The 26,143-nt window shown below is 36.7% G+C and overlaps 1 protein-coding gene across 9 annotated transcripts in view; it reads left to right on the top strand.

Moving 5' to 3' along the window:
* LOC101882086 (ras-specific guanine nucleotide-releasing factor RalGPS1-like) overlaps nucleotides 1-26,143 on the top strand; it is a 328,440-nt gene that overhangs the window by 97,687 nt on the left and 204,610 nt on the right. For all 9 annotated transcript variants that reach the window (XR_015490749.1, XR_015490751.1, XR_015490748.1 and 6 more), the window contains exons 6-7: nucleotides 5,786-5,875; nucleotides 20,602-20,694. Coding sequence is in view for 1 of the 9 variants with exons in the window: in XM_087253213.1 (XP_087109339.1) it covers nucleotides 5,786-5,875; nucleotides 20,602-20,694 (183 nt within the window). In the remaining 8 variants the exon portion in view is untranslated. The remainder of the gene's footprint in view (nucleotides 1-5,785; nucleotides 5,876-20,601; nucleotides 20,695-26,143) is intronic.

The following is a 26,143-nucleotide window of genomic DNA, read 5'->3' as shown; positions in this document are numbered from 1 at the left end:
GCAAAAAGCAAAAAAAAAAAAAGCCATAATTTCATTTAATCCCACATATTTCTAGAACTTGCAAAAGTATCTAAACAATGTTGTATTGCTTTTGTATTTGATACTTTTGTAAGTTTTGATAGAGGTTTTAATAGAATACAGCACAAATTATAAAATGCATACATGATTCTTTTTTTTTCTTTGTATATTTTTTACTGTAATAATGTTTTATTTATTTAATGTTTAATAGGGATGTAACGGTATTGTAAATACCGTCATACCGCAATATTAATTTTTTTCGATATTACCGAAGTCACATGACTCTGTAAAACTATAGGTCTTCTGAGAAAATTTGCTCAGGCGAATGAAGCGAACGGGAGGTAGCGAAAACTACAATTCCCATCAGCCCAGGCTTGACCATCATCCCTTGCGGTCTGTTGTCGCTACAGATCCAGTAATGCGGAAATGGAGTGTGCTGCTAGAAGCGGGGATGAAAAAGAGCTGGAAAACTCTAAAGCGGGTGTTGTCGCAGCGCGCGTACTGAATAGCGGTGTTGTCGCGCGAGTTCTTATCAGCTATGTTGTCGCCGCGCGCGTACTGAATAGTGGTGTTGTCGCGCGAGTTCTTATCAGCTGTGTTGTCGCCGCGCGCGTACTGAATAGCGGTGTTGTCGCGCGAGTTCTTATCAGCTGTGTTGTCGCGCGCATACTGAATAGCGGTGTTGTCGCGCGAGTTCTTATCAGCTGTGTTGTCGCGCGCATACTGAATAGCGGTGTTGTCGCACGAGTTCTTATCAGCTGTGTTGTCGCGCGCGTACTGAATAGTGGTGTTGTCGCGCGAGTTCTTATCAGCTGTGTTGTCGCGCGCGTACTGAATAGCGGTGTTGTCAGCACACTGTTCAGATTGATGCAGACATGATATCTCTATCTGACTCATGGTTTTTCCTCTCAAGTGGGGGAAAGACAATGCACAACGTTACCCACTGCTGTCAACCTGGGCCAAGTCATATCTCTCTTGTCCCAGAAACCTCAGTCCCAAATGAGAGGGTTTTTTTTTCTGTTGCAGGGGACATTATAAATACCCAGAGATACCAGCTTTTACCAGATTATAGTTATATGATAATTTTCCTTTAAACCCATCTCTATCTAAGTGAGTGAGTGATTAAATGTTGAATGTGATGAGTTTTCAACAATACTAAATAGAAACTTTATTTTTTTTACATGGTTTAATATTTTTTTGTTATTAAAATTGAAGTTCCTGTTTCAAAGCTTACAGATAGATGGCTAATTTGTATGTCATTGACACTTTTGGCACTTTTTTGGAGTATTTTCATAAGTTTTGCTTTTTCCTGTAAATGATTCAATAAATACCGTACCGTGACATTCATACCGAGGTATTACCGTACTGTGAAATTCTGATACCGTTACATCCCTAATGTTTAACATTTTGCAATTTAATAATAATCAAAATTTTTTTTGTTTTTAAAACAACATTTACAAAATGACGTGATTTTCAGTAAGAAATAGCTTGTGCATTTAAAATAAAAATAAAAACAACACAAAATAGAGCACAAGATTTCAAGACTCATACACTGTTCCTATAAAACACACTCCAGCAGTCTTAGTTTAATTTCCATTTTTCTCTCTTCAGTTTCCCTAATTTGATTCTCTCCACGTGAAACACAATCGCCGCTGCTTTTGAGTGAATCAGTGCGTTTTTTTACTCCAGTAATATCAGAACGGCTCCCTGAGGCTGAAAACCAGTAGTTTCCTATAGTCAGAATCGCGCACGCTTCATCTGCTTTCTTATTTACTTGTTCTCTTTCTATTTGGCATCTGCATGTGTTGAAGTCTCTGCCAGATGATGTCGTTGTGTGTTTGCTGAACAATTATAATCAGACCGTTCAATTCAATCATTGCGCAACAGCTCTTTTCCTCCATCTCTGTTGCTTTCAGCGCTTTTGTGCCTTTGAGTGTTTGTCCGTCAGAAATGGGTTTTCCACCAGATATGCTTTGACTGCAGTCGAGTTTCCCTTTAGTGAAAAAATAATCAGGAGTTTAAAGCGCAGATGAAAAGTTGAGTTAGTGCCGTCCTCTGACCTCAGCTGACCTCCACTTTTCCCTCTTTCTTTCATTTGGAGTCTGCTTTTCAGATTTGGGGTTTGATTGTTCTTTTTCTAGACTCTAGAAAAAAAGTTTTCTTTTTTTTTAAACCAATGTTGGGTCAAATTTGAATAAATATGTATTCAAGCTTGCACTTCAACACAGCATGTTCACCAGGAGTGCATTTACTTGATTAAAAAACTCTGTGAAACTTGATTAAAATCTGTGAAAAATGTCATAATATTATTATAATTTAAAATAGCTTAAAATATTGCTAAATATTTCCCTCTCTCTTTGATCTTTTGGAGTCTGCTTTTCATATTTGGCATATTTTCTAGACTCTAAAAACATTGGGTTATTTTTGAACCAACGTTGACTAGGGTTGGGTATCGTTTGGAGTTTTTTAGATACCAGTGCTAAATCCATACTTTTAAAATGGTACCAGTGCCAAAATGGTGGCTGAACCGATACTTTACCCCAAAATTATGGTGAATGACTCTAGAAAAATCTTTTATTTAACAAATTCTTTAAAAAAAATAGTTTAAATAGAACAATATAATTAAAGTTTAAAGTAAACACCAATTCATATTTTATATATTTGAATGACATTAATATATTTCCTTTGATTATTTGTTGGTTAGCATGAATTTAAGATTTGCATTATGAAATTACATTAGCTTACTACTAACCTGTGGAAAGGCTGTCTCTTTTTTTTTTTTTTTCTAGGGTTGGGGCTAGTGACTGTTTACATGGTTATCAGTAATCTAATGATTTGCCTTAATCTGAAAACTAAAGAAGTTGAATATGACTGACATGAGCGTGACTGGAAACTACATTTGATCAATGTGTTACATCTGTTCTTTGGTACTTGCCGACTGTTTGTAAATTCAAGACTGCATTTCCTAATGTAAAACTATGTCCACTAGATTTCTCATTAATAATGGTCTCTGCATAGCCGAGGACTACCTATATTAAAAGTGTTAAAATCGCTATTACCTGAGTCAATTTGGGCGTCAACCTCTGACGAATGCGGGGAACTAGGCTAATGCGCGGAGCACTGTCACTAACAGAGAGAGCGAGTTATTATTATTTAGTAACCAATTATTTAGTAACTGATGTTTTTGTACATAAATATCTGGTCAAGCTTACACTTTAACACCCCATGTTCACCAGGACGGCATTTGTTTGAGTAAAAAAAAACTCTGTAAACTTGGTGAAAAATGTCAAAATATTATTCAAATTTAAAATTGCTGTTGTATATTGCAGATATTTTCCTCTCTCTTTCATTGTCAGTCTGTTTTTCTTTTTCTAGACACAATCAGTTACTAAATAATTGGAGAGAAATCAGTTGTACTCTAAAAAATGCTGGGTTGTTGTCATAAGCCATCATTGGATAAAAAAGAGTGATTTAAATTGAATTTAGTTTAATTAAAAAAGTCCTACCCACGACTTCCTATATTAAAAGTGTTAAAATCGATATTACCTGTGTCAATTTGGGCATCAACCTCTGATGAATGCGGGGAACTAGGCTACTGCGCGCAGCACCGTCACTGACAGAGAGAGCAAGTGCCCGAGAGTGCAAGTGCACGTGACACATAGAGCGCGCAGAGAGAGAGGCCTCAGTCAAATCTCCACAGTCTGCCACCGATGGCTGATCTCGCTTCTCCGTGGCGAAAATGTGTGTCCAAATTTAGGGGAGCCAAGCTTGTTGACACGGGGACTGGTGGAAGAGCGCTCTTTTAATGAAATTTGATACCGCACGTTAAATGGAAAGAAGAAAATCTCTGCATTTCACGGCGCAGGTGTCTGTAGTATTATTAAGGTCATCAAAAATCACTGTTTACATGGTAGTCTAGACTCTAAATCAGAGTTTTGTCTAAATCATATTAAAATCAGAGCATTGGTGTCCATGTACGTACTTTGAAAGTGCCAGATGATGTCAGAGAAATCTGCCTTTGAGCCCTCAAATGTGTCATTAGGGTTGACGTGTTTCCCCCTTACACGCAACTTTTGTAAAGCATCTGCTTCACGTGGCTGTATCTGAATCCTTGCTCTTAAAACACGCTTTAGAACGCTTCGTTTAAGCAAATTTGATGAACGCGATCATGTGTGTTGATCTGAAGAGTCGCTCTCGCTCACCGAATGTGCTGTACTGCGCGCATTTCCTAATCAACAAGAACAAATGGCTGACATCGCCTGTCCGTATTCCTCAAAGTTTGATGCATTCCTAAGTGCTTCTTACGCCCTTGATGCAGCACCAGTGGCACCGAAATTCATATGCTGATTTCAATAGCCCTGACCAATGATTAATTATGATTAATGGCATCTAAAATAAAAGTTTGGTTTTAAATTTATATGTGTGTATTTTATATATATATATATATATATATATATATATATATATATATATATATATATATATATATATATATATATATATATATATATATTCATTATACATGATACTAATACACATGATACAAGTTATTTGATGCATATACATTTAAGTGTGTGTTTGTGTGTTTGTGTTTGCGTGTGTGTTTGTGTCATACCAGTCAACATTGGGATGTGAAAAAAGGCCACCATAATAAGGGACCCCCCTCCCCCACACACCGTTAAAAAAATCCCCAAATTACTAAATATATTCATTTGGAGCCGTTCCGTTGTAAGTAAACATAATGGTCAGCAGTATGTTTTATTATTATTATCTACGAAAGAAAAAACAAGTATATACATTAGCAGCAAATACATTAGCAACCAGTTCAGCTTAGTAAAAATAACAGCTATTATAATGAAATGGTATCAAGCTATCAAATCTCATTAGCCGTTTCTTCACTGTATTACTTACACATTCTGAATAAAGAGCAACCAATGAATCTCTTATTTATTTACATTTTTTTTTTCATTTGATCACATTAAATAACAGGTGTCACTTTAAAAATGCACACATCCAACATTAGAATAAAAGCATTCGACTGCTTTCCTAACTTGTTATGCTCATTTAAGACTAAATTAGTTGTGTTTGAAAAAACAAAACAATAAAAAAAAACAGAGATTGACATCTTTAGATATTATTATTATTATTACGTGTACATAATCGCGTGTACATAATTGCCACCGTTCAGAGAAACACTGAAAATACGGGAGAAATACAGGAAAACACCTTTACGGGATGATAGTGGGATAGAACTGTAAATACGGGAGAATCCCGGGAAAAACAGGAAGGTTGACAGCTATGGTTTGTGTATAATTAGTCTCATATACATATGGTTTATTTACATCTAAATTGAAATAAACTTTTTCTCAAATATACGCATGCATATATTTACATATACACAATAAATATGCCAGCACACACACATTTTTGGTCAAAACAAACTTATTTTGGATGCAATGAATCGTGATTTAATTTTTGCTCAGCACTAGCTCTTAGCAAAGCATATTACTAATCAAAAATTAAGTTTTGATATATTTACAGAAGGAGAATTACAATATGTCTTTCTTTTTAATTATTATTGCAATGATTTTTGACAAATAAAAAAGTGGCTATTCACTGCGAATATAAAACTTGACTTAAAAGAACTGAGGAAAACATTGGACACAATAAACATTTGTCACATGACTTGCCTATTTTTTTCCAGCAATGTTTAAAATAACAAGTCTTATTTTCCATATTAATTTTCCCCCATTGTTCTTGTCTCCAGGTGAGCTTCTGGTTGGTTCGTGAAATCCTGACCGCTCAAACACTGAAGATCCGTGCTGAGATCCTGAGCCATTTCGTCAAAATTGCAAAGGTGTGTGTTTACATTGGTGTTCTATATTCCTCTTCGTTAAAGAGGACCTATTATGCCCCCTTTAACAATATATAAAATAAGTTTCTGATGTGCCTAGAGTGTGTGTGCGTGCGTGTGCATTTCAGCTCATAAAACCACACAAATAATGTTTTCTAACTCTAAAAACTGACCCTTTTAGGCTTTCTTTCTAATTGTGGTGTTTTGGTGACTGTCGCTTTAAGTTCGAATGAGATTTGGCTCTTTTCAGAAGAGGGTGGAGCTACCTATGCCTGTGTGTCCGCATAGTGGCAGATTTAAAAACAAGACTAACCTCCTATGCTAATGAGTGAGAGATGGTCTCTAGTGGGCGGGGCTTTCCCCCTCTGATGACACGTACAAAGGGAGAATGTCAATTAAAGTGTTTCTGCTGACTGTTTATATCAGGTGATCAACAAGCCATTAATATTTAGTGTTATTTTTTTTAAAGCATAATGTTTTCCTTCTGTTTTTCTCCTTCAAATTGCATATAACGAGAGTTTAAAGTCCAGCCAGTGCTGAAATTTACAATCGCATGTAAGATAGAATGTGTTTTTAATAAATTCACACGTGTATCTCATTCTATTAACTCTAATAATTTTTCATATTCGCATCTATATGATTTGGAAACCTTTAGTCATGGAAGAGAAACCCTGTATCTGATGTAATGAACTAGCTGCCGTGGTTTTTATACAGCACTCTGATTGATTTAGATCCACTTTCTGTGCAATATTCGGCGCTGCACAGAGGGTTATAATTAGGAGTCAGCAGTTTATATTCATATATTTTCTGGTCAATGCACATGACCACATTAAGGTGTGTTGAGAAAAGTTATTTATTCCTGGTTATAAAATCATAACCGTTTTGCTAAATATTAAAATATATTTATATTAACCAGTTAAACTCTGCGGTACCGGGTCCGTGACGTCATCGACTTTCGCTTTCAGATTTAAAGGGCTACCATTACACCAGACCCCCTTAAGTGATTTCATTTTAAAGTGTAGAATCTATATTTTATGCACATATGCGTCACTTTGGTTTTTATTCTACTGTACAAAGTTATTTACACTCAAATACACAGTATTTTGGATACCCGAGATGGGTATTTTACACTGGTTCATTTTCATATTTTTCATATGACACATGTACAAGTTATAGCTCAAATGAAAGCTCTTGCCGGTGCTCATATGGTTCTAGCATTCTTTTTACTAAATTATCTTCACATATCAAACAGTTGCCGAATGAACTGCGGTGTTTACATGGCGCAGAAGTGAAAACAATACATTTATGATCAATAAGCAGCCCCAGATAGCACAGACAGCTGTCATCTCTTACCTTATGCTGTGTGCTTCAGGGCCATTCTCCTCTGTTTTTGAGGTGATGTGCATAAGTAATCCTTTTATATGTCTGACGTGGTCCAAACACAGTGAATTATGTTTGATCAAACAAAAGAATAGTGAAATATGAAGACAATGATCGCTTCCCTGTGGCTTGTACAGCACCTCTCATCAGTTGGAATACAATAACTTTTGCATAGATTATGGTGGAGACATTTTTCTTTTTTTCCTATGATTACAGACATGTGCAGAAACCAGCAAAATTAATTACAGCACGCTAGACCACACAGAACCTAAAAGGTTCACTTTCAAATCTGAGTTTATAAAAAAAAACATACAAAAAGAGCCTCTTTTTTTTTAGGTGTTTATTATAACACAGACAACATATTCAGTTATTTCAAACACTTTGAATAGTGTTTTATGAAAATTTAAAGGATTTTTCTAAAATTATACCTTTGCATTTACAGCTCTGCATGTGGATTTGGGAAGCTTTTAAATTAGGGCAAAATCCAGGTGGAAATCCCAGAATAACAGCAGAGTTTAACTGGTTAAAGGTGATGTGTGCAATCATTTTTTTAATGCAAAATATCTTCCCTCTGCTACAGATTCATAAGCAGACACAAACGTTTTTTTTTTCTCCAGCTTGTAGTGTAAAATATATACTTTTCTCTGGTCAATGAGAGCTAAGTAGTGTTGCCTGGTCAATCAGAGCAGAGTTATATCAGCTGACCAATCAGAGAAAAGCCATCTGATGAATCAGAGCAGAGTATGTTCAACTGTCCAATCAGAACACAGTAGGTTTACCTGACCAATCAGAGCTAAGTATTGTCAACTAACCAATCAGAGCAGAGTATATCAAACTGACCAATCGAAGCAAAGTAGGGGCATCTGACCAATCGGAGAAAAGTAGTGTATTGGTAAATCAGAGCAGAGTGATATTAACTGACCAATTAGACCCAAGTATTGTCATCTGGTCAATCAGAGCAGAGTATGTTCAACTGGCCAATCAGAGCAGAGTAATATCAACTGACCAATCAGATCAATGTAGTGTCATCCGATCAATCAGAGCAGAGTATGTTCATCTGGCAAATCAGTGCAGAGTAATATCTACTGACAAATCAAAGCTGACTAGTGTCATCCGATCAATCAGAGCAAAGCATGTTTAACTGGCCAATCAGAGCAATGTAGTGTCATCTGATCAATCAGAGCAAAGCATGTTTAACTGGCCAATCAGAGCAGAGTGATATCAACTGACCAATCAGAGCAATGTAGTGTCATCTGATCAATCAGAGCAGAGTAGGTTCAACTGACCAATCAGAGCAATGCAGTGTCGTCTGATCAATCAAAGCAGAGTAATATCAGCTGACCAATCAGAGAAAAGCCATCTGATGAATCAGAGCAGAATATGTTTACCTGTCCAATCAGAGCACAGTAGGTTTACCTGACCAATTTGAGAGGAGTATATCCAACTGACCAGTCAGAGCAAAGTAGGGGCATCTGACCAATCAGAGAAAAGATGTGTATTGGTCATCAGAGCACAGTGATATTAACTGACCAATTAGAGCAAAGTATTGTCATCTGGTCAATCGGAGCAGAGTATGTTCAACTGGCCAATCAGAGCAAAGGTAATATCAACTGACCAATCAGAGAAAAGCCACCTGATGAATCAGAGCAGAGTATGTTTAACTGTCCAATCAGAGCACAGTAGGTTTACCTGACCAATCAGAGCTAGGTATTGTCGACTAACCAATCAGAGCAGAGTATATCCAACTGACCAATCAGAGCAAGGTAGGGGCATCTGACCAATCAGAGAAAAGATGTGTATTGGTAAATCATAGCAGAGGGATATTAACTGACCAATTAGACCCAAGTATTGTCATCTGGTCAATCAGAACAGAGTATTTTCATCTGGCCAATCAGACCAGAGCAATATCAACTGACCAATCAGTTCAATGTAGTGTCATCTGATCAATCAGAGCAGAGTATGTTCAACTGGCCAATCAGAGGAAAGTAGTGTATATTGGTCAATCAGAGCAGAGTAATATCAACTGACCAATTAGAGCAAAGTGGAGTCATCTGATCAATCAGAGCAGAGTATGTTTAACTGGCCAATCATAGCAGAGTAGGTTTAACTGACCAATCAGACAAAATAATTTCCTATTGGTCAATCAGAGCAGAGTATATTCAGCTAATCAATCAGAGCAGACTAGGTTTAACTGACCAATCAAACAAAATAATTTCCTATTGGTCAATCAGAGCAGAGTATGTTCAACTGACCAATCGGAGCTAAGTATTGTCATTTGACCAATCAGAGTAGAATAGTACAGTCAGAGCAAAGTAGTGCCATTTGATCAACCAGAGCAGAGTTTGTTCAACTGACCAATCAGAGAAGAGTAGGTTTAACTGACCAATCAGAGCAAAGTAGTGTCCCCGACCAATCAGAGCAGGGTATGTTCAACCTACCAATCAGACCAAAGTATTGTCTCATGACCAATCAGAGCAGGGCATTCTCAACCTACCAATAAGAGCAAAGTAGTGCCCACTGTTTAATTAGGACAGGCCATGTTCAACTAACCAATCAGGGCAGAGTATTGCCTCCTGATCAGAGCAGGGTATCTTCAACCTACCAATCAAAGCAAAGTAGCGTCTCCTGGCCAATTTGGGCAGGGTATGTTCAACCTACCAATCAGAGCAAAGTAGTGTCCCCTGACCAATCGAGGCAGGGTATGTTCAACCTACCAATCAGAGCAAAGTAGTGTCCCCTGACCAATCAAGAGTATGTTCAACTGATCAATCAGAGTAGAGTAAGTTCAACTAACCAATCAGAGCAGAGTAAATTTAACTGTCCAATCCGATTAGTGTAGGTTTAACTGACCAATCAGAGCAAGGTAGTGTCATCTTAGTCAGAGCAAAATATGTTCAACTGACCTATCAGAGCGGAGTAATATCAACAGACCAATCAGAGCAAAGTTTAACTGAAAAATCAGAGCAGAAAAATCAGCAATCAGAGCAAAGTAATGTCTATTGTTCAATCAGAGCAGAATATGTTCAACTGACCTATCAGAGCTAAGTAATGTCTATCAGTCAATTTAGAGCAGAGTACTATCAACTGACCAATCAGAGCAAAGTAGTGTCTATTGGTCAATCAGAGCAGAGTATGTTTAACTGACCAATCAGAGCTAAGTAATGTCATCTGACCAATCAGTGCAGAGTAGTGTCCCCTGACTAATCAGAGCAGAGTAAGTAATGTCTATTGGTTAATTTAGAGCAGAGTATGATCAACTGACCAATCAGAGGAGAGTAGTGTCCCCTGACTAATCAGAGCAGGGTAAGTAATGTCTATTGGTTAATTTAGAGCAGAGTATGATCAACTGACCAATCAGAGGAGAGTAGTGTCCCCTGACTAATCAGAGCAGGGTAAGTAATGTCTATTGGTTAATTTAGAGCAGAGTATGATCAACTGACCAGTAAAAGCTAATTAGTGTCTATTGGTCAGTCAGAGAAGAGTAGGTTTAACTGACCAATCAGAGCTAAGTAATACCAACTGAACAAACAAAGCAGAGTAGTGTCCCCTGACCAATCAGAACAGGGTTTGTCCAACCTACCAATCAGAGCAGAGTAGGGTCCCCTGGCCCATCAGAGCAGGGTAGGGCTGGGCGATTATTATTATAATTTTTTTTTTTAATTTTTCCGATTAAATCGAATTTACGTTTTGACAACAATTTAATATTATATTAAATCGAGAAATCGTTTTTTATTATTATTTTTTTAAATAAAAATATTTAATACATAATGTCACCAATGTGCTTTGGTTCACTCTCTGTAAGAAGCAGGACGCACACCAGAAGCGCCGCTCGGCGCAGCACCACGCAGCGTCATGGATTTGAGAGTTCTAAACACAAGTTTCTAAACACACACCGGCACTGCCCAGCCACGATTCAGGATGCAGTTCATATTTCAGCCGCACCACAGAGCGCCATCTAATAGGTTTCATGTTAAATATCATATCAAATATCGTCCTATTACTACTGTAGCACTGCCTGACGAGGGGATTTACATTCAGACTAATGCAACAAGTAAAATCCTACATGACTTCACGATTTACTAAGTCACGTCTGTGTGAAGTCACGTCTGTGTGGATTGTCAAGACATATTCCCTCATCAAGTCGATAAACTTGATCTCAACATGTATGAAGGACGTAAAAGCCTGCCATGTGAAAAACCGCGTCGATCTTTTGGTTTGAACACGAGCAGAGGTGAGCAGCTGTGGCAGTGAAAATGAAAGTACCCGCCCCCATGACGTCATTTAGAGGACCTAATTGAAAACCAGACAGATCAGGCAGCATAATACAGAGAGTGGTGCAAAGCGCATCAAATGATCGATATTTAAAAGGGGGGGAAAATTTTTTTTATTAAATATATTATTTTATATTAGACACACATCTGGTGCTTTTATTTGCTCTTGCTGTACATCCACAACTTAAATTAGGCTTTACAGTGTTCATGTTCAGTCCTTTTCTTCCACTGTATCTTTTTAAGAAAAAAGCAGCAGCAAGACAAGACAGCTAAGACAAAGTCGAGCTGACAGCCAATCTTTCCTAGACTCAGCACAACTTGCAAAAAACACCTCTGTATTCGTGCAACTGCAATATTTACACAAATATTTTTTTATTCAAATCTTCTGCAACACTATTTAACTCGTGAATTTGTTTTACATTTATTTACACCTTGTTGAACAATTAATGTTAGGCATGGCCATTAAAATACAATGTTCCTTAACCAGATGGTTTTCAAGTTACTTATAAAGAGAATGTTACTTCAGTCATGTTGTTTTAATGTTTTAAGTTGACTGGTTACACAATAATAAAAAAAAAATCGAAATCGTGAATCGGAACTTTATAAAAAGTTTTTTTATAAAAGGTAGGGTGACAGTGGTCAACGTGTGACCGGATTGTTAGCTTTTTTTCAGTAAACCATTTCATCTCACATATGTCTTTTTGATTTTTGAGAGTATGCCGATTCTTTTCAATCACTTTATTTATTTTATTTATTTTTTAATATTTTGAAGCTCTAAAAACTTTTCAATTCGAGGCTGTAAAAATCAATAGCAAAAAATCAAAACAAAACAAAAGCAAGAGCCTTTAAAATAGTATAGATGGCAAACAGGCATACTCTAAAGTTACTCTGGAATTGCTGTGATCTGGATAATCTCGCTCTGTCTTTTTTTATTTTTATTTTTTTTATTTATCAGGATCCCCATTAGCCACTACCAAGGTAGTGGCTATTCTTCCTGGGGTCCATCGAACATAACACAAAATTACATTAATACACAACAACAAAGACTAATAAAAACATTAAAATACAAAATTCATACATAACATCCAAATCAACAATCCACTTAATATTGTTCCATAAAATATTTTTTAAATGATTTTTTTAAACCTCCTTTTACTTGTTACAAAGCATGTAATGTCTGACGGCAATTCATTCCATATTTTCATTCCTCTATACATCACAGTACGTTGCTTTGCATTAGTTTTTGAAATGGGAAGCAAAAAATTTCCTTTTAATGCATGCCTGGTGTTAAAATGGTGACTAACATTACTATACAAAAGTTGACTGTACAATACACTTGGAACTTTTAACACAGAAATATTTCTTATAAAACACAGCAGAGAAACAATTACCCTATCCTTCACCAATAACCAACCTAAAGTTTTATGCATTTTCATAATATTAACTCTTCCAGTAATCTCAGTAAACTCCTCAAAACACGCCACGTCAATGAAGCGGCCGGAATATCAGCAAACCTTCAGAGATCTCATGACTAAATCCCACAGGAACACTTGCAGACAGAACAAAACGGCTCAGATTGTAGTCATCATGTGTCATTGAGTCGATACGGCCGTGCCAAATCTGCTGAAGCGAGCACAAAGCAGTTTTCCATCATCTTAAGAGTTTGTTGGGCCTTCATTGTAGGAGTAATGATGAAAGCAGGTCTGTGTCTTATTGAAGGTCACTGTCTTTTATTGGGCAGTAGCCAATCAGAGAGCAGTAAAGGGAGATTTTGAGCGTGGGCGGTAACCGTGATATCATCTAACCTAATAAACAGACTTTCTGCCTTTTCACAAATTGCAGGATGGCTACACTGTAAAACAATATCTGTTCATGAAGAGTTTCTGTATTATTAAGTGTGTTCCATTTATTTACGGTTGTGAATTGCATTATGGGATGTTGATCTCTGCTCTGTCAACTTTTGATGTTGAAAATTCAACTCTACAGTAGCCAGCGTCAGGACGTGGAAGCAGTGGGGCGCTGTTTTTTTTGCACATGTCAGCGTTTACGTATAGATTACATCTAAAAGAACGTGTAATCTTGACAAACTACACATCGGTCTAAATCTTAGAGCTTAGATCGAGCCCAAAAAAATAAACCCGACCCTACCCGAGCCCATGTACCTTGCGTCCGAGTCTGATCCGTTCATATGTTGAATGAGTCATGCTGCCATTGGCTTAATTCTCCATCAGACTACTGGAAGTAGGAAGTAACTACTGTTACTGAAATGAACGTGAGAATGTGCATCGGTCCGCGCCAACTTCATGCCTGGCGTACGTGGATTTCTTGTGTGTGTTTGTTTTATTTCCATTGGTGACTCCTAGAGGCAATCATGTTAAATTGCACACTAAGTATCTTTGAGCCGTGCAATGGCAGCTGTATGTGATGGGATCATCCGCATGTCTAGCAGGAATATAAGGTTTCCATACCATGCAGTTGACCAGCCAAACAGTAAAGCGCAATTTGCAGCGATTGCCAGTTTTCCCAACGTAATCAGAGCGATCTTATATCTTTTATTATATAATATAATCTATAAGAAATATCTAGAGAAGGGGTGGGCAAACTCGGTCCTGGTGGGCCGGTGTCCTGCATAATTTAGCTCCATCTCTAATCAAACACACCTGAACAAGCCAATCAGTGTCTTCAAGATCACTAGAAATCTATAAGCAGGTGTGTTTCATCAGAGTTGGAGCTAAACTGTGCAGGACACTGGCCCTCCAGGACCGAGCTTGCCCACCCCTGATCTAGAGAGATCAATAAAAATAAAAAAAAAATAACAGAAAATGTGCTGCAGTTTATTACAAGGATTCTGTAGTGTACCATACAACACCAACACAGACAATATAACACTGCAAACTAATAAACATGCTCATAAAAGTCACCTTTTCCAACTTTTCAAGGTTTAAAGTTGTTTAAAGATTGATCAAGCTCCCATAATGCAATTCAAAAGCAGAAATAAACTGGGAAAAAAAAAACACGCATCACAAAATACGTTAAACTGCTGATATTTTTTACAGTGTATTTACGAAGTGAGAACTTTCATTACATGCGTTTATTTGCAAAACTGGATCAAACAACAAGCAACCAGTAAAATGGAAGTGGTTTTCTTGTAAATGTACCCCCCGACAGCAAAACATTATTGTCTTGCTTAGTAACTGTGTTGTGTTTTCTAGTGCAGCTATCTAAAGAGGCTTTAATCATGAAAGATTTACTTAAAAGGCTGACTGTTTATTTTAAACAATAGAAAATATATTCAAAAGGAGATAGTGGCTGTTTCTTAATTCCAAGAATGGACTTGTGTTTTTGTGGGGACCGGTCTTGCCAGGTGTCCTTGGAAGAATGAACTCGGGAGATCACGAGGACAGAGAACGCATCCTGTGAGAAATGAGATGCTGCGTTCTTCCTGATGGTCACATGACCTTTACGTGTTTTTAATGGAATATTTTTTAAACATTACAGCATTTATACCAAGCGGCAACCTCCCGCTCTCTCTCAGGAAGCCAATACGGAAGTAACTAAAACTGCAATTCATCCGAAATCCCGCTAGTCCTGGCCGCTCCTGGCTCCAAAACAGAGCAAATTTTAATTGAGCCCACTGTTAGAATGGCCAACTTTACAGCAGAAAAAAAGGTGTTTACAGCCTGGTACAAAAAAAGGTTTTGGTTAATACAGCTAATATTACCCTTCATGACAACTGTGAGGGGGTGAATTTTTTTAGAACTCATCCGTTTCCTTTATATTAAGTTATATTAAGTTTGCATAATTAAGGGCGTGGTCACTTGAGTGACAGCTAGGTCTCGTTGGTCGCCGTCACGTCACCTCAGCTGAATCCTGCAGATTAGCCACTGAACTCAGTGTATTTATCGTATTTCTGTGTTGTTTTATGTGGCTTTACACAGTCGACTGTCTTTTGGACTTGTTTCCTACAATTATTAGATGGCATGGCATGCTGAGTGCACTTAATTGTGCTCACAAACCATTCACGTGGCCTCCATTTCCCATGTGAGTAAAGTTATATACTTATATACCATCTCTATACATGTATGTGTTTTATTTAAGATAATTTATCGTTTATATTTATATTTAGAGCTGTAATGCACTCCAGAATATGTCGGATTGATTAGCTGTAGGCTCTAGAAGAGTCATCTGAAGCGTTGTCATACAGTGTTATGCTGGATTTCATCAATAGTCTTACATTAACTAACACAGACTATATCTGAAGTGTTTCGAAGTAATTCGCGTTTTCCTCCTGTTGAAAAACGTCATAAGAACAATGTTTAGTGGCTCTGTGTATTACAGCAGTGTTTTTAAAAGACTAAACACTTTATTGATATAGTGTACAACCAAGCACAAGTGGTCAGAATACAAACGAGTCGCAGGTGATAAAGTATTAAGCATTTCTCCCAAAGTAAAGTGTGTCTGAACCAGGTCCAAGCTAAATCCCAGCAGGTGTCTGTAGCTCCGCTCACTCTTCGCCTCTTTGCCCTTGTTTGGTATCCCGCCGTGGGTGTGATGACGCGCGAACAAAATGGCGACGGTTGGCCGCGCCTACTTGTGGCTTCTTTTGCGCTCTTTAGAAACCTATGGGTGACGTCACGGATACTACGTCCATATATTTTACAGTCTATGATTTATACAGAGATTTATTGTTTTTCCCCTTTACAAAATATATACTGTGCATAAAAACATTATTAATATACGTTGCACAACCCTTTATGTGTTTATTCCTTTATTAAGATGTCCACGGTGATGTTTATATTCACCGTTTAATTTAGGGAAACTCCTGAGGTAAATAAGTCATATCTCTGAACTTTAATAAAAAGTCTATATAACATGCTGCGCTTCCCACCTCCAGTCGCAATGACTTCTAGGACTTCTAGAGCGAGATCGGTGCCAAGTCTGCATCGGTGTGTCCTCGATATCAAGAACACGTCCGGGAAGTTTCACGCGTCCTCTGTTCTAGCGGTCTTAAATATTGGAACTGAACTTTGGCAGCTGATGAAGACGTTACAGGAGGATGCAAGACCACTGAAGAACGCATATTGAGAAACTGACAGTATATTATTTGTACCCTGTTGGCAGATGGCATTTCATGTTTTAAACACTCTTGGTTTAAGCACTCAGCACATTACTTCACAACATTATGGAGGGTCAGGCTGTTAGTCTTTTGTAGCATTGGATCATTAAATTAAATCATGTATGAATTGAATATTAAATCATGCATTATCGTCCATTTCTAAACAAGTCTGGCCTGTTTTATTTTCACATTTAGTGCTTCTGTTTGTATTTTTCTGGATCTTTGAGCGTTCGCTAGTTTAATAAGCAATGCCTGACTCAATCTGACTAAAACTAAACTTAATTTTCCTCTATAAGTAGAATAAATATCTGACATTTAGGTTAGAAAAATTGTTTGTTTTTTTGTTTTAATACTTGTTCAGAAAAAAAAAATCATGTGAGGTTATTTGTAAAACAAAAAAAGTACATGTTGCTGATGTTGCTTTTCACACTAATGATATTTACAGAGACATATTATAGACAAATAAAGGATTTTTTTCATGCTGTTCTTTTCAAAACGCTATTGGTTGTTTAGTGAAGGGTTTCGGTCAATTGTTTGCTGATCAGCTGATCTTTACAACAAGCTCTGCCTTTTACTGGAGACATGTTCAAGCAGGATCTGAAACAACAAAACATGCCCCAAGTTACGTATTTCAGATTTGCAAAAATGTAAACAGCGCCCTCTAATGGATTTGCCATCTGAAACGTGCAGTGAAACATACCTGAAGCATTTATTTATCACAAAAATGTAGACTGAGGCACGTATTTCCATTTAACTTGTGGTACACTCATTCATTCTTTCATTCATTGTCCTTCAGCTTGGTCTCTATTTCAGAGGTTTCCACGGCTGCATGAACTGCCAACTATTCCGGCATGTTTTATGCAGCAGATAGCCTTCTAACTGCAACCCAGTACTGGGAAACACCCCCACACACACACACACACACAAACACACACACACACTTACGCTCATACACTACAGACAATTATATGTACCCAATTCAACTAGCTTACAGTAAAAGATCTTTATAATAATTTTAATTATTATTTATTTCTCATTGTATTGTGAAAAAAGACCCAACATTAAAGTTTTTTCAGTACATATACTTGTGTTACAATAATAAAAAAATAATTCTGTGAAGTCATATGAAGAAATGTTTTAACTTGCAGGGTTCAACGCTAAGGATTTCTTTTACTGGTCCGATCGGGCCAATGGATCAGATTTTTTTACTTTCCCTGCTAAAATTTTCACTGGCCCCACCAAAGAAAAAAAAATAAATTTTTATAGCCATTTTTTAGCCACATATTTTAAATACTGTGCCTAAATTAAGGTATATAATTATTTAAATGTTAATAATTATTCAAATAATGTATTTAAATAATATATATTTTTAAAAAATGTTAATAAATGTATAATTAACAAAATCCTGTGTTAACAAAGCAAAAAAAAAAAAAAGCAATATGGATAATGTGAAAGTATTTTATTGCAGTTCAAAATTATTTAACAAAAGGTGGCCCCAATCAGGCCAGTAATGATCCCGTCTAATGTCCCAAGCGTCTCTCACACTGGCCCCGGGCCATCGGGCAGTCCTTATTGTTGAGCAATGACTTATATGTAAACAGTATAGATTGTGTACTGTATGTTAATGTGTTTAAAAGGACAGATCACACAAAAATGGAAATTCTTTAACTCATACTTCACTTGTTCCAAACATGTTTGAGTTTCATCCTTCTGTTGAACACAAAGATATTTTGAACAAAGCTAGAAATCTGTAACCACTGACTTCCATGGTATTTGTTTTTCCTACTATGGAAATCAAAGGTTACAGGTTTTCCAAATATCTTCTTTTGTGATCAGCAGAAAAAAGAACCAGGTGCCTTGGGGGTAAGTAAATTGTAATTTTTTGGGGGGGTTGACTATCGCTTTAAGTAGAGTTGTTAAAGCTTTCATGATCTCGGGGGCATTAACTACATATTTTGTGAGCATTTAAAACTGGGGTCGATATTATTTTGCTCTTGTTTGAGTAGATGCAAGAGAAAAGTAGGCAAACTGATTTTTAAGTTGTATCAAAGAGCATAGGGCCCTATCATACACCCGGCGCAATGTGGCGCAAGGCCTGACGCAATTGTTATTTGCTACTTTCAGCTTGGCGCAAGGGTCGTTTTGAGGTGTCTTGCACCACGCTTTTTAAATAGCAAATGCTTTTGCGCTCAAATGTGCGCCCATTGGCGTTCTGGTCTAAAAAAGCAGGCGTGTTTTAGCGTGTTGCTATTTTGAGAAACTGTAATAGTCTGTTCTTTAGACCAGAACAAACTGGGTCTAAAGTCTGGCGCAGTTGTGCGCCTAGTTGTGCGCCTTGCTTGCATGCTGCTTAATACACACAAGATGTAGAGCAATACGCAAATATCTTTACAAATGAAAAATATTTAAATATTAAGGATATAATATATAGGATATAATAAAAAATATATAGGATATAAAGATAAAGGATTAAAATATTACAAAACATATTATTTTCTAGCCTACATGAATTTAAAGACCACTACCTTGAATCCATCTCGGGAGACTTTTTCAATTAATTCAATTTGCTTTTGTATAATGTTATTATTATTAGCAGCATTATTTATTATATCCATATTTATATTTGTTTTATTAAAAACAAGCTTAGATTTGTCCACCTGTCAAGTTTTAGACCATATGGGGCACAGCAGGTGTATTTGGAAATAACTTTTGACCACACTTCATTATTATTGTTAATTTATTCGTTTGCTGAAAATTAGAACTGAATTTAGAAATAGTTTTGAAACAAATCTTTGAGCTTAACAAACTAAATTAATTATTTATAGGCTAATTGCTAATTGCATGGACTGTCAAAATAGAGCCCATAGAATCACCAAGAGGCGACAGCCACTAGATGTCAAAGATGCCAAAAGGATCAAATAAGTCTCATGTAAAAACCGAGATGAGTAAAAGAAGAAATAAGTTTAAGGAATAGACAAATATTGTACAGGTACAGTTGAAGTCAGAATTATTAGCCCCCCTAAAGTATTAGACTGCTTGTTTATTTTTTCCCCAATTTCTGTTTTAACGGAGAGAAGATTTTTTCAACACATTTCCAAGCATAATAATTTTAATAACTAATTTCTAATAACTGATTTGTTTTATCTTTACCATGATGACTGTAAATAATATTTGACTAGTTATTTTTCAAGACACTTCTATACAGCTTAAAGTGACATTTAAAGGCTTAACTAGGTTAATTAAGTTAACTAGGCAGGTTGGGGGAATTAGGCAAGTTATTGTATAAAAGTGGTTTGTTCTGTAGATTATCGAGAGAAAAAAATTGCTAATAATTAATAATAGCTAATAATAAATTAATAATAGCTAATAATAAAGAGGCTAATAAATTTGTCCCTAAAATGGTCCATAAAAAATTCAAAACTGCATTTATTCTAGCTGAAATAAAACAAATAAGACTTTCTCCAGAAGATTATTATCAGATATTATCAGACACACTGTGAAAATGTCCTTGCTCTGTTAAACATCATTTGGAAAATATTTAAAAAAGAAGAAAAAAATCGAAGGGGGGCTAATGATTCTGACTTCAACTGTATGTGGTTATGAGGTGGTAGAATAATAAGCTTGTGCCCATATCAGGATAGAAAATAACAACATTTTGTTCTCTGTCTGTCTTCCGATGTAACTACAGAACTATAAAGCTTTAAATAGGAAGATTATCTGATGGTCTGCTAATGTTAATGGTCTAATCCGATTCAATGATCTATGGTAAGCTTAAAGTGCTCCAGCCAGATCTGCCGATTGGCTGAATAGATTCAAAAATGGTAAAACTCAATTGTTTAACTGTAGCAGAGATGTAAAATTTCCAAAAAGTGAAAAAGTAAAATGAAAACAAGCAATGTGGACTCTCTCGTGTGCTTTTATGTGGTCTGTGCATTAAGTTTTCTGTCTTTCTCTGTCTGCAGAAACTTCATGAACTGAATAACATTCATTCTATGGTGTCGGTGGTGTCTGCATTGCAAAGCGCCCCCATCTTCAGACTGAGCAAGACCTGGGCGGTAAGAAACACTCAGATCTGACATGTGCAAGCTTTCTGAATGACATAAAGTTGAGCCAGACCACTTCTTAATTGCATTATTTGTTTATGTCCTCAAGGAGAGGTTTACTCAGAACTGGCTCACTTCTAAGGGTAGTTTTGTCCCCACATGATATATGCATGGCTAAATAAATCCAGACTCATCAGAGACCTCAAACCTTTGGCTGCTTAATCATGATGTCTGAATTAAACAAATGCATCATGGTAATTATGTGTTCCGCACTTTAGCCATTTAGCTCGGTAATTATTTATTTTCCTGCTCACTTTGAAACTGATGCACAATTATGGTCAAAAAGAGTGTTTCAAATGGAAAGTCACTCTTTAAATATCTGTGGAAAGAGACTTGAAATCCAAACATAACACTTTTCTCATCCTACTGTATACTGTATGCTTTTCAGTACTTGTAGAAAACATTAGTCATAACTATGGGCCAGAATGAAAATCTTGGCAGGACATTAAAACTTTTACATTTATTTACAATTTAGGAAAGCAAATATCTAGGCAAGGCATGTTCATTTATTTAGCCCATATACATATTCATACACAATGGTAATTCAAAGTGCTTTAATTAAACAGGAATAAAAGAAACAAGAGAGAAAATGAAAACGGCAAAAAATAAAAATGATTAAAATGTCTTAAAAACATGTTTCAAAGGAATGAAAAAGAAAAGAAAGACATAATAGTGCGATCTGTGGGACGCAGCACAGTGCTCATTCAGTAAAGGCACACATTGATTTGAACGTGCCTAATGTTGGAGCACATCTGATCATTTCTCGAAGCTGTTTCCAGCAGCGGGGGCGCTATTAGTAGCTGAAGGTGGATTCACCTTGCTTTGACTGAACTTTTGGAATTTCTAGTTTCCTTTATCCTAAAGATCTGAGTAACCTATGAGGTTTGTATTCAGTGAGCATATCTGTAATGTATTGAGCTCCTAGGCCATTTAGTGATTTATAGACCAGTAATAATACTTTAAACTCTATTCTGAATGTAACTGGGAGCCAGTGTGGAGACCTGAGGACAGGTGTGGTGTGCTCTGATTTTCTGCTTCTGGTTAGAATTCTGGCTGCAGCATTCTGGATGAGCTGCAACTGTCTGACTGTCTTTTTGGGAAGGCCGGTGAGGAGGTCGTTACAGTAATCCACCCTGCTGCTGATAAAAGCATGAACAAGATTCTCTAAATCTTTACTGGAAACAAAGCATCTGATTCTTGCAATGTTTTTGAGATGATAGTATGCTGATTTACTGACTGCTTTGAGATGACTACTGAAACTCAGATCTGACTCCAGAGTCACACCAAGATTCTTCACCTTATTTTTTGACATGTGACCCTTTAGTGCCAAGGTACGCATTCACCTTGAGAACCTCATCTCTGTTCCCAAATGCAATGACTTCAATCTGGCAAAAAGCTGTTTGATAGAACTAACATACAGAACAAAAATACAGTGAATACAACACTAATCTGAAATATTATTTTAAAGTGTTGTTTTTTTAATTCTTCCAATTCAAAACTTGAAATTTTAACATCAATAAACTCTTCTCGTAAATATTAATGTTGAAATCAGCCCTGCTTCATATTTGTTTAGAAAGTTTGATGCAAAGTGGTGACGCGGTGGCACAGTAGGTAGTGCTATTGCCTCAGCACAATGGTTGTTGGTTCAAGCCTCTGCTGGGTCAGTTGGCATTTCTGTGTGGAGTTTGGATGTTCTCCTCGTGTTGGCGTGGGTTTCCTCCGGGTGCTCCGGTTTTTGCCACAAGACATGTGCTTCAGGTGAATTGGGTAGACTAAATTGTCAGTAGTGTTTGAGTGTGTATGGGTGTTAATGGATGTTTCCCAGAGATGGGTTGCGGCTGGAAGGGCATCCGCTGCGTAAAACATATGCTGGATGAGTTGGCGGTTCATTCCGCTGTGGCGACTCCGGATTAATAAAGTAACTAATCCGAAAAGAAAACAAATCAATGAATAAATGAGATGCAAAGTTCACCAGGAAAATGTATTCATTCATTCATATTTTCAATATTCATGTAGTCAAAGTTAGCCTACTTCATAAATAAATGTAGTAGTTTAATAAAAGCACCTATGGTAGACATATTGAATAAATGTATAGTTTTTTTTTTTGTTACCACTGTGGTCTCAAAACAAGAAGGTCGCTGGTTCAAGTCCCGACTGAACCAGTTGGCATTTCTGTGTGGAGTTTGCATGTTCTCCCAGTGTTGGCGTGGGTTTCCTCCGGGTGTTCCAGTTTCCCCTACAGTCCAAACACATGCACTATAGGAGATTTGGGTAAACTAAATTGGCTGTAGTGTATGAGTGTTTCCCAGTACTGGGTTTCAGCTCTAAGGGCATCTGCTATGCAAAACTTATGCCTGATAAGTTGGCGGTTGATGCTGATGTTGCTACCCCTGATGAATAAAAGGACTAAGCCGAAGGACAATTACTGAATGAATGATTTATAGGTCAGAAAATTGACAATAAATTAGGTAAATACCCACATAGTACTGTCATATCGCCAAAAAGACAGTTTGTACTGGCTCAAGCTATTAATAAATCTGACTCTAATAGAGAATGAAGTAAAACTATATTTATATCAGCCCAGTCACTTTGTTTGTTTGTTTTTGCATCATATCCATAATTTTGTTTACATTTACATTTAGTCATTTAGCAGACGCTTTTATCCAAAGCGACTTACAAATGAGGACAAGGAAGCAACTTACACAACTATAAGAGCAACAATGAAGAAGTGCTGTAGGCAAGTTTTAGGTGTGTAAAGTCTAAGAAGCAAAGCATTAGTAATGTAAGATTTATTTTCTTTTTTTTGTAGTATAGTTAGCGGTGGAACCAGAGAGGAAATTGCAGATTAGAAAGTGAAGTGGAAACTAAATAGTTGAGTTTTTAGTTGTTTCTTGAAGACAGCGAGTGACTCTGCCGTTCTGATGCAGTTAGGGAGTTCATTCCACCAACTGGGCAGATTGAATGTGAGAGTTCGGGAAAGTGATTTCTTCCCTCTTTGAGATGGAACCACGAGGCGACGTTCATTCACAGAACGCAAGTTTCTGGAGGGCACATAGATCTGCAGAAGTGAGAGCAGATAAGAAGAAGCAAAGCCAGAAGTAGCTTTGTAAGCAAACATCAGAGCTTTGAATTTGATGCGAGCAGCAACTGGCAGCCAGTGCAAACGGATGAGCAGCGGAGTGACATGTGCTCTTTTATGTTCATTAAAGACCACTCGTGCTGCTGCATTCTGAAGCAGCTGAAGAGGTTTGATAGAGTTAGCTGGAAGCCCGGCTAGTAGAAAGTTGCAATAATCCATAAGTTGCAATAACAATGTTTTGTTAGATTATTTTTATTTGGCTTGTTCGCTTTGCTTTAAGGTTACAACATAACAAGAAGGGTCAGGCTGATGTTCTTATGCAGTATTACAATAAATCATGTATATATTGAATGTTAAATCAAAAGTCTGGCCAGTTGGTCAGTCAGTGCCAAAATGTTTTGTTCTTACATTTGGTGCTTTGCTTGTCTGTTTTTTTGGATCTTTGATCTCTGGATAATGGCTAGTTTGATGATGGATGTTTGATCGTGCTGTTCTTTCTGCCACTATCGATCAGGTTTATCATGACGACACTAAAGCCTTTCAGCTTGAACTTTTCACTGAACCTGAAAATGTAGTGGAAAGTTGCTCTGGATCTCGACACATCTTCTAAGTTTCAAAAAAGAAGCTGAGGTCTTCGAAGTTCTCAAGCTGAAGCAGTTTATTGTAACAGCAGAGATGGTCGATCGAGCTCTCTCCCTCTCAATGTTTAAAACCCACAGTTTATACACAGTTTCTTATCCATAGTTATCATGAGATATGATCAGGGCCAGACGGAATCTGTGGACGTTTTTTGCTATTTCTGCTGAGAATTTTGGTAAGAATTTGCGGATTTCTGCGGAATTATTTTGGGAGTATCATAACTAAAACCTTAATATATGAAATAAAAAATAATATTTTTAACATTTTTATTTAATGTTTAAAATGCAAATCCAATTAGATTCACTTGATTTGGTAAATAAAGCAAGTTTGTCTTATAATGTATTTAGTAAAAGACAGAAAATATTACTGTACACACTGCATTGTACATAAATCAGTTGAACATTTTCACATTAGTCAAAAATATTACTGAAATTAATAAAAAAAAAACTGAATAAATATAGATTTATGCACATTTACTCAAGTAAATACACAAAATTAATGATAGGCTAAAAATCTGCTGAAAATCTGCAAAAAATCTGCGGAATTTTGCACGCGCAGATTTCAGGTGGGCCGAGATATGATGTAATATCAAACCTATTTCCGGCTCCGAAAGGATCCTAGCTTTTAAATCGATGGCTATATGTTTTTCTGTTTTTACATATCATATGATCTTGTTGTTTCCATACTTTTTAAATGATTCTCCCTATCTATGCTATTATAGTGAGGGTTGTTTTTGTTTTGGTCAATACATACATTGTATTGCATACGCTCTTTCTGCATGTTCTCACTTATAGGCGCATGGCCTGTTGTGCCTCAATTCTAAGGCCCTGCATGTCTGTGTATTTCTTCTGCATCACTTAAATATTTGTATTTCTATAAGGTTTATCTGCATTTTAATTAATTAAAAAAAAAAAAAAAAAAAAAAATATATATATATATATATATATATATATATATATATATATATATATATATATATATATATTATTTTAAGGGGTTTTTCACCTTTATTATGACAGGACAGTGGAGAGTTTAGACAGGAAAGCATTGGGAGCAGAGAGAGGGGAAGGATCGGCAAAGGACCTCGAGCCAGGAATTGAACTCGGGTCTCCCTGAGCACCTTTGTGCTATATGTTAGCGCGCAGTACCACTAGGCTACTGGCGCTGACAGTAATGTATATTTTAATAGTGGCAGATTATATAGTGATTACATAATATAAGTTTCTCTATATGCATCAGAAATTGTCCTATAAAAACACATGCACAATTGCATCTACCTTGGTCTTGAATATTCAAAGCTTCTTGTCAATTTTTGACAACAACTTGCTGTTAAAGACAAGAAATGACAAATGAATGATATCAGGGATTGTTAAAACTTGTTTTAGTGTGTAATGCTGCTGTTCAAGTATGAAATGAATCTGCTCAGTTGTTACGTCAGCAGTATGTTGTTACCAGAGTCTCACAGATTTAGTATATTGATATACATGCAAATTCGTGTTTGGCTCAAGTTTATAGTAAAATCAAAAGCAGTGGGTGAAAACATTTTGAATTTGAAGTTCAAGGCACATTAAACTTAGTTTGGCTTGTGAATGTGTCTTCTGGGAAACATATAAGTATATTTTAAAGTGCAGTACTAAATAAATAATTATGTGTGCTTTCACACCTGCCTTATTTAGTTGGGTT

Source organism: Danio rerio, chromosome 5, assembly GCF_052040795.2.
Source record: "Danio rerio strain M-AB ecotype USA chromosome 5, GRCz13ab, whole genome shotgun sequence".
Taxonomy (NCBI): Eukaryota; Metazoa; Chordata; class Actinopteri; order Cypriniformes; family Danionidae; genus Danio; species Danio rerio.
Note: the sequence above shows the minus strand (reverse complement) of the source record. Positions and strands in the feature narration are given on the sequence as shown.